Here is a 10000-nt window from a genome sequence, read left to right as displayed (position 1 = left end):
GACCCAGACCCAGACCCAGACCCAGACCCAGACTCAGCCACAGGGCAGTGTGTGGAACAGTACCAGACCCAGACCCAGACCCAGACCCAGACCCAGACCCAGACCCAGACCCAGACCCAGACCCAGACCCAGAGCAGTACCAGACTAGCCTAATGATAGACCCAGATCCAGACCCAGACCCAGACCCAGACCCAGACCCAGGCCCAGACCCAGAGCAGTGTGTGGTTCAGTACCAGACTAGCCTAATGGGCTCTCAGGCAAGGATGGAGCACAGTGTTCACTGTCAATCAAATGCAGTGCAGCATGTGGATAGGAGGACTATTCTCTACTCTACTCTACTCTACTCTACTCTACTCTACTCTACTCTACTCTACTCTACTCTACTCTACTCTACACTATACTATACTATACTATACTATACTATACTATACTATACTCTACTATACTCTACTGTACTCTACTACACTATACTATACTATACTATTCTATACTATACTATACTATACTATACTATACTATACTCTACTACACTATACTATACTATTCTATACTATACTATACTATACTATACTATTCTATACTATACTATACTATACTATACTATACTATACTATACTATTCTATACTATTCTATACTATACTATACTATACTATACTATACTATTATATACTATACTATACTATTCTATACTAGTCTATTCTATACTATACTATACTATACTATACTATACTATACTATACTATACTACACTATACTATATTATACTATTCTATACTATACTATACTATACTATTATATACTATACTATACTATACTATACTATACTATACTATACTATTCTATACTATACTATACTATTCTCTACTCTACTCTACTCTACTCTACTCTACTCTACTCTACTCTACTATACACTATATTACACCACACTAAACTATACTATACACTAGGCAATACTATACTATGCTATGCTATGCTATGCTATGCTATGCTATGCTATGCTATGCTATGCTATGCTATACTACACTACTGTATGCTATATACTATAAAAACAAAAGGGTGCTTTGTAGAATACTTTGTAACAATATAAGAAGCCTCTGAAAAAAGGTTCTGTATAGAACAGTTTTCAGATCAGAAAGAACCCTTCAGGGTTCCAAAACCCACCTCATAGAGCTGAAAGGGAACCTTACGGTTCTACATAAAACATCAGAGGGTTCTTCTACTGGTACAAAGGGTACTATATAGAACATCACAGGGTTCTTCTACTGGTACAAAGGGTACTATATAGAACATCACAGAGTTCTTCTACTGTTATAAAGGGTACTGTATAGAACATCAGAGGGTTATTCTACTGTTATAAAGGGTACTATACAGCACCATTTTGCTTTTGGAGTGATAATATACTACACTGTTCTGTAGAGTGCTGAGCTTTGCCATGCTGTCCCCTTCTGTACGGTACGGTCCAGTAACAGATGAGGGGTCAGGATATCAGTGCTACTAGTGCTCAGCGCCGGACCTGGACTGAGAGAATTACCGGGACTCACTGGCGACCATTGCTGTTCAGGTGCCGGAGCTCTCGCGGTACAGAATGTTAGGCGTGAACGCTGGACTCCGACGGGCTCCTCCAATCAAACGCCGCTATTAGATTGATGTCGTTGTTTGTTGATGGTGGATCAGATAAATCGTCCGTTGGGTTTCATTTGGCCGAGCGTTGTGCTCAGCTGTGCGCCTTGATGATTCCTGGCAGCATCTTAAACGTATACAATCATGGCCGCCAGTAACTCCTGCTGAAAGCATCTGCTGATATGTCCTTGTCATACCAAAACCGATACACTCAGTCAGGAAATTACTATTTTCATACTTTTCAGGAAGAGTAGCCACAAGAGGGCTGTTGGTCACGCATGGCGTCTGATCCAGTGTAATGCTACCGTTCTGGAGCGGAGATCAGACAGAAGCCCAGATGAAACCAGCAGCAGATGTAGACGTTCCGCCCGAAGCGGCAGCCATGAGTGACTTGGTTTATGAAACTGTAAGGATTGCATGAGGACGACGGGGCGCCTTGTGTGGGTCTGCGTGAGCCTTATCACCGTTCCTGGGCCCTGGGTTCCTGGACGGCTTGGCTGGCAGACAGAACCGGGGGGACATGAGAGCCGGAGCTCAGGCCTACTGTAATTGCATTCAGCTTTCTTTCTTCTTCTGCTCCTCCTGGGGAAATTCAAGCAGCGTTGCACGTTTATGGCCACATATGAGGGCATGAAGTTGGACTCATGGGTCTAAGCACCCCCCCCCCCCCTCCAGATCCAGGCCCAGTTTTCCAGGGAGACACAGCTCTTCACATCCCAGGTTTGTTGGTTGGGTCCAGTGTTCAGACCTGGAGGAACAGACTGCCTTTTGTGCGTTATTTAATGGCTCTCCGGAGAGGGATGGGGGCATTTGCACACAGTCTGACCTTGCCTTCCTTCCTCTCTCCCTCTCTTTCCTTTTCTTTCCTCCTCCTCTCTTCTATCATAAATAATTTTTGGAGGGAAAATTTGGTTCAAGTGGAGGAGGCCCTGGTTGATTGCATTCCCAGACGTGGAGGCGTTCTTGTTAGTGGGTGGGTGCAACTCTCCACACAGAAACAATCCCCCAAAAATGCCCCTGTCAGATGAGCTCATTGGCTTTCTATTTGTTGAATTCTCTCTTTATCCACTTTGGTATCAGTTCCTCATTGAACCAATACCAACAGGGGGTTGGGTGTCCGATTTGCTGAGTCTTTGAGGTCTCCGTCCCAGATAGCAAGCGGATCTGGGCCATATACAGGCCAGATCTGTCCCTTGTGGCTTAGGTCCGGCCCATATATGACCCAGAATCATTACACATCCGCTTGCTATCTGGGCTGCCCGTCCAGTGCTCCGGGACCACAGTCTGTTGATGCTCTGGGATTGCCCAGGTGCTGTGATGGCTGGAAGGCCGTCAAACCTCACAGCCTGTGGACGGATCCTGCAGTGAACAGAGGTCGGGACTAGAATGCTTCCCTCTGGAATATGTAGGGGGGGACCTATGCCCACCTCCCTTGTTCTCTGTAAAGCGCATTGTGTTGCCTCTGTGTATGAAAGGCGCTATACAAATAAAGCTTTGATTTGATTTGAGAAGTGTCTGAGTGTTCTAGAATCTATAGAATTTTTAAATTACCCGTGTTTCCTTGAGCGGTTAGGAGTGGCTCAGACAGGATATCAGCATTTTACCGCTGACTCCAGCCGATCCCCTGGGGCGGTAGTTATCTCGCCACGCTGACGGGGAACCAGCCTCTATCTGGAAGTGTCTACACTACCAACAAGCAGACCACATGCTGTGTGTTTTTTTTCCAGAATAAAAAAATATTGTTTGAGACACTTTTTCACTGATGTTTTTACAGACCTCCGTTGACGGCGATTTTGGAGTTTTGATCGTCCATAACCAGGGTTGTAGTGGAGGGTAAACCCAAGTAAACTCAGTTCACCCACCTCTTTAAAATGAGGCTGAGTTTACTCAGCTATTTTCTGATCAACTGAGTTAATCAATGCTGGGAGACAAGGTGGGTGAACTGAACTGGACAGAGTTTACACACCTCTGTATTTACCACTACACCCCTGCACATAAACACACGTTCACGCAATCTAGACAGGCCTGAGAATGTATACAGTATGTGTACACGATATATTCCTAAATTAAAACATGCTAAAACTACTACTACCTAAATTGCATTAAAAACCAAGCACGCAACCATTGCCAGAATAAATTAAGTCAACAACTTTCATCACAGTAAAACTAGCAATGAAAATTTACGCCAGAATAGAAGATTATTGGCATAATAAAATGCAGTTAAGTAAAAAAAAACAACAAAAAAAAACGTCCTGAAACAAAAGAATTAATGTACATTTTTTATCAGGAGTTTTTTGGGTAAGCCGGGCTTTCTTGTCTAAGGGAGGAAACGGCACTGGAGGACTTCCTGTCCAACGGTTATTTGTGGCAGGGCTACCCCCCCCTCCATCTGCATAGGGAAGAGGTGGATCCCTGGTGTCCAGGAGACATAATAATGGAACTGGAAAAACTACAAGCAACCAAAAAAAGCCTGACAGTGATCTATAAACAGTTGTTAAGGACTAGCGCTCTGCCAGCTCCTCCAGCTCTCCCAGGCTTGTATAACGCCTGCTGCACCGCGGTGTGGGTTATTGTAAGGCTGTCATTGACTCTCTCTGGTCCTGATGTCACTGTGCTGTCATATTATGTCAGAGAGCCAATGGGGCTTTATAGCAGCAGAGATACAGTGATGTCATCGTCTTTCTGTCGTTCTCACTGACCTCAAGGTTTTCACTTCCTGTAGACGACGGAGAGTTGAATCTGGGAATGTCCATGGTGGTACGAAAGCAGTCGTCGTTGGAGGGCATGGGCGTCGTCACACTGTAAACATTCAAATGGCACATATATTTTGGGGTTTACTAATTTGACTTTAAACACATTGAACCTGTGTCAATTGAGGCTAATGTCAAAGTCATGACCATGTTAGTTATACTAATCAGCAGGTAAAAGGTTCAGATTTGGACTGCGTTTGTTGACAGTTTAACGTTTGACGACGTGTGTACCCAGTGGGATGCTGGAGTCTGTTTCTCTCAACATTTTTCAAATTCTCCATCTGTTCCTCTGTTCTTTGATGCTCAGTGAGTCATGTTTTGATTGGGGTTTTCAACCCACTGTTTTTCTCTCCAAGCTCAAAGCTAGGATGTGTATCTAACATAGGAAGGTTGAAGAGAAAACGGTATCGTTCACAAACTGGTGAAGTCCTGTTTTGACCATCGCAGTTGATGTGTTGAACTCTGCACCGTAGAAACCCATCTGTGAGTGCATGTTCCACTGACCAATCTTCTCTCCTTTTAAAAGTAGCCCATGCAAATAATTAAAAAATGCACTGTATGGTACTACTGTAAAGTTTCCAGTTGTCAGGCATCACAGCCTTTTACAACAGAGCTTACAGTCTCTTAAGTCCCCCCCCCCCCCCACCACCCACAGACCACATACTGTACGTTCCAACCTTCAACCATGAGGTTGCGGCATGGACCGTTTTTAAACAGCTCCACAGCTGAAAGCCCACGGTTTAATTCTGACACGCTCTGGTGAACAGGTCAGCGTTTATTCGCCCCTGAGGTTTAAATCAAACCAAGTTGGTGGCAAGTCGTTTTGGGAGCTATATCTGGCAGATTATTTTGATAGGGCTATAATTTCTCTTTCCGGGGAAGCTGGAGGGATGCATGACATCATTATCATTAGACGTGATGACATCATCTTTTGAGGGCAGGTTGCGTTCTCCTTGAAGTCCTCATGGTTGGTTGGGCACAATTAATGGTTGGGGATGAATTGGCTTTAGTGGAAGTGATGACTACTGGGTTTCTGCTACAGGAGAGGAGACATGCTTCATGCATTCCTCTAGTAAAATAAAGTCTGCTAGACTTCACATGTGGCAGCATCCTCACCCATGTAAATACAACCCAATGTTAAGGTCAGGAATATCCCACTCATGACATGATACAACTTATACAGTAGCATTCAATTATCTCAAATGGATCTGACGTCGGTCTTATTCAACACACTATCTCAAACATCTGAGTACTCTCAGCGTATACGTAGTACGTAGAACATCTGAGTAGTACGTAGAACATTTGGGGAACAAACTGACAACCCTGGTGTTGCTAACGCTGCGGTCCAACAGATGTTCCAAAGAGGAACCAAGAGTGCTCTGTATATATCAAGAGTGCTGTGTGTGTATACATCAAAGGTAACTTTATATCTATCTATAACTGCAGGGCAGTGGCTCATGGGGTTATTAAGGCGTGTACCAGAAGGTGTAGTCCTTACAGCAGTGGCCTGGGTCCCTGGGTCAATCCAACCCAGGCCCTTTGCTGCATGTTCTCCCCTCTCTCTCTCTCTCTCTCTCTCTCTCTCTCTGTCTCTCTCTCTCTCTCTCTCTCTCTCTGTCTCTCTCCCACATTTCCTGTCAATCCTCACTATTCTATCCCTACCCAATAAAGCAGAAATACCCTAAAACAAGAATCTTCAAAACAAAACCCAAGTATAAGTGCAGCGTCTTAACCAGATATGTCCCTTCCTCCGGTCCCCCCCCAGCCATGACCGCGGGACTCCTCTGGCTCCTCCGAGCCCTATGTCTGCTGGGCTTGACCTGCAGGCTCCCCCAGCGCTGCTCGGCTGAGGACCCCCCGGGACCCCCCGAGACGGGCGTCACCTTCAGCCACGTCTACAAGATCGACCTGCCCCAGCACGCCGGCTGCGGGGCGTCCGTGGAGGCCGCCCCGGCCCGGGACCAGCAGGGGTTCTCGGAGGTCTCCTCGGCGGGGAACGATGTCGTCTTCAAACACAACATCCTCCTGAAGACGCCCACGTGTGACTGCGCGGAGTCGGAGAGCTTCAGGTCGCTGCTGTACCGCGTCAACGGGCTGGAGGAGGAGGTCAACTACCTGAAGAGCCAGTGCTCCCAGGGCTGCTGTGGGAAGGGCGGGGCAGCAGGTAGGGTCACATTTTTTCTCACTTTTTCTCATTTTATTGGATTGTATTATACCATTGTATTTGATCTTCTTATTTTTTATCATGTCTAAATTTATATTTATGTTTTGCATTTAATGTCTCTTTTATAAAGCACTTCTGACCGCATTTTGTCATGAAAGGTGCTCTATAAAGTTTATTATTATTATTATTTATATATATTTATATTATATATTATTATTATTATTATTATTATTATTATTATTATTATTATTATTGTTGTTGTTGTTGTTGTTGAAGTGCTCACTCACTCACTCACTCACTCACTCACTCACTCACTCACTCACTCACTCACTCACTCACTCACTCACTCAGTGTCAGTCAGTCAGTCAGTCAGTCAGTCAGTCAGTCAGTCAGTCAGTCAGTCCATCCCACACTATCTAGGCTTGTCTCACCGTGTCGTTCCCTAGGCGTGGACACCAGCTGCAGTGGCCACGGGACCTACCAGCACGACGCCTGCAGCTGCGAGTGCAACCCCGGCTGGGAGGGCCCCGACTGCTCCGTCTCCACCTGCCCCGACGAGTGCAGCGACAACGGACGCTGCGTGGACGGGCAGTGCGTCTGCTACGAGGGCTACACGGGCGCCGACTGCAGCCAGCTCACCTGCCCGGGCGACTGCAACGACAAGGGCCACTGCGTGGACGGCAAGTGCGTCTGCTTCGCCCACTTCACCGGCGAGGACTGCAGCGTCCAGCGTTGCCCCGGCGACTGCGTGGGGAACGGCCAGTGTGTGGACGGACGCTGCGTCTGCGACGACGGCTTCTTCGGGGACGACTGCTCCCAAGGTAAGAACCGGAGAACCGGAGAACCGTGGATGGTAAGACGGCTCCGCTGGAAGCGGACTCTTGTGAAGCGTTGTATATGTCGCTTCAGAGACATTCATAGTGCTCTCTAGTCATAGTAAGACAAAAAACCAGTCGGGTACTAGAGGCCTCCATGGTTGTGATACACATAATAGTCTATGTGGCCTCTGGCTGCATCTATAAGACTCTCAGGTTTCACAAGGCTTACGAAGCAGCGTACTACTGAATAAGAAGGTGCCACATGTCATTCCTCAGAACTAAGACCTGTTGATCCACAGACAGGAATGCGGAGAGTCTCCAGGGAGATATTTCTGCTCCCAAGGCCCACAGGGTTATGAGGTGTTGTCATCCACATCAACATTTTAACAAGCGATGTTGGTTGAGTTTTTTTGTGTGTGTGTGTGTTTGAGAAACACACAGAAGCATCAAAAATGAGCAGTCAACCGTTTTCAGAGCTCAACTCACTCCGAATTCGTATCCCACACGTTTGACGTTGACAGTAATTGCAGCCGTCTCATACCTCAACAATGTCCCTGCCAATCATCATGCGCCTAATGGTTTTTACTGTGTTAAAGTCAGACCTGCTGTTGTTCTGAGGTTGCTCGTAGCACGGTAGCACATAGCACAGCTGCACAGTAGTTGTTAGCATGCTAGCACAGTAGCTTCTAGCATGCTAGCATAGTAGCCGCTAGCATGCTAGCGACGTCAGCCGTCGTAATCCCCATCAGCCTTGGCGTTGTCAAACTGTGCATCTCCTCCCACAGAAATATGGAGAGTGTGTGTGTGTGTGTGTGTGTGTGTGTGTGTGTGCGTGTGCGTGTGTGGGAGACACTGATATGTGTCCAATAAAAACAGAGCGCAGTCAGTCAGAAGGAGCGGGAGGGAAAGACGTGTCAGTTTTTGAAGTGCTCGGTAAAGAAGGCGCAGGAGAACAAAAAAGTAGAACAAACAACAAAAAAATCCCAGTCAGACTTTCTTTTATTTATCCATCTGGTTTTAGGTCTACTGTAGATTATGAACAACGATATTGATCTGCAGCTTTTATCTGAGCATCAGGCCTGAAGCTCTCTCACTTTATACACTCGCAGTGGTAATTCTAGCGACTCTGGAATGATATACAGCTGTGCGTGCAAAGACAAAGATCAGCTAATCGCAAATATTGGATTAGTCATCAGAAGGAACATCTAATCGGGCGTTTGAATGGGTGCCTGCCTCACTAAAGTACACCGCTGGATTTCAGCGGAGCCTCTCAAAGCCGATTCAACACCCCTGCAGACGCGGTGGATTAGGTTCTGTAAGGCCTATGATGTGGATCAGGTTCTGTAAGGCCTGTGATGTGGATCAGGTTCTGTAAGGCCTGTGATGTGGCCCCCGAGGGTATAACCACGGTGGCCATCTAAGACTTCACAAGGCGGGGTGTTGCGCCCCTGGGGAGAGTGACCCCCCCCCCCCACCAGGAACACCAGATCATGAAAGGATTACTGGGTCGAGGATATTTATTATAGCTATAGCCCCTCCGGGTTATTATATAATATATATTTATTTATTTATATATAGCATGTACATAGTCCATCCAGAATGATATCTATCGTCTTACCTTTTTATACTGTATAGAAATTGTACTTGTGTAATTTTGAAAATGTGTAACTTGTAAATTTGTAATTTGTAAATTGAGTATAATACTCAATTTACAAATTACAAATTTACAAGTTACACAATTTCAAAATTACACAATAAGTACAATTTCTATTGTATTGGAGTTCATCTGTTATTTAGTATAATCCTGGAGCAGGCAGCAATATTTCTCTGTGCCTGAACACGTACGTTACAGGTGACAAATAAAGACGTGGAATCTCTCTCGGAGCAACGCTGCGTACTGTAGCTACACTGTGATTAAAACTCATTCCCAAAAGCATGAGCCTGTAATATTAAAGCATCTCTCTTAACGACATAGGAGCCGTGTGTATGGACGCCTGGACGCCTCTCGTCTTTATCAGCTGGGCTCAGGACACGTTTGGAGCCCCGTTGATCGAGGGCCCGCTGGCGACCCCGTGACAGCGTTTTTAACACCGTACTGACGTGTCCCTGGCTCGTGCCGACGCTAGTTTATGCCGACGCTAATTTATGCCTTCTTTTTATGGAGCCCGAACATCACTCTGTTATGACAGTAATTCTCTTCTTCAAAGTTCACGTTTCCCTCGTTATCAATCAGTGTTGACACAGAGTTCTGCCTTTTTTTTGTGCGTGTTCTTTTTCCAGCTTTTAGATGTTAATTTATTCGTCCCCTCAGCCTTCCTGAGATATTAGCGTGGGGATTGTTACTGGCAGTGTCTGGAGGGAGGGAGGAGGGAGGAGGGAGGGAGGGAGAAAGGGAGGGAGAAAGGGAGGGAGGGAGGGAGGGAGGAGGGAACGACGAGGAGCGTCTGTATTAAACCGCCTCTGGATGGAAAAGCTCCCGCTGAATTGAAGAAAAACATTGCGTTTCCTGCCCTCAGCGCTGGGGAACAATGCTCAAACCTGCTGTGCATTCCTCCCCTCTCAAAACGCCTCCTCCTCCTCCTCCTCCTCCTCCTCCTCCTCCTCCAGCACTCCGCTCCCGCGCACGCCTCCTCTCTCTCACGACCTT

At 46.3% G+C, this 10000-nt stretch overlaps 1 protein-coding gene across 1 annotated transcript in view; it reads left to right on the top strand.

Moving 5' to 3' along the window:
• Positions 1-6138: 6138 nt before the first annotated feature.
• Positions 6139-10000, top strand: part of tnn (tenascin N) — a gene marked incomplete at both ends in the record, with an annotated part of 30706 nt that continues 26844 nt past the window's right edge. Inside the window, 2 exons of the mRNA XM_084458334.1 lie at positions 6139-6535; positions 6982-7356. Of these exons, the coding sequence (XP_084314460.1) occupies positions 6139-6535; positions 6982-7356 (772 nt within the window). The remainder of the gene's footprint in view (positions 6536-6981; positions 7357-10000) is intronic.

Source organism: Borostomias antarcticus (genome assembly GCF_949987555.1).
Source record: "Borostomias antarcticus genome assembly, chromosome: 24".
NCBI classification, from domain to species: Eukaryota; Metazoa; Chordata; class Actinopteri; order Stomiiformes; family Stomiidae; genus Borostomias; species Borostomias antarcticus.
The sequence above is the reverse complement of the archived record's forward strand: the minus strand, read 5'-3'. Positions and strand labels throughout refer to the sequence as shown.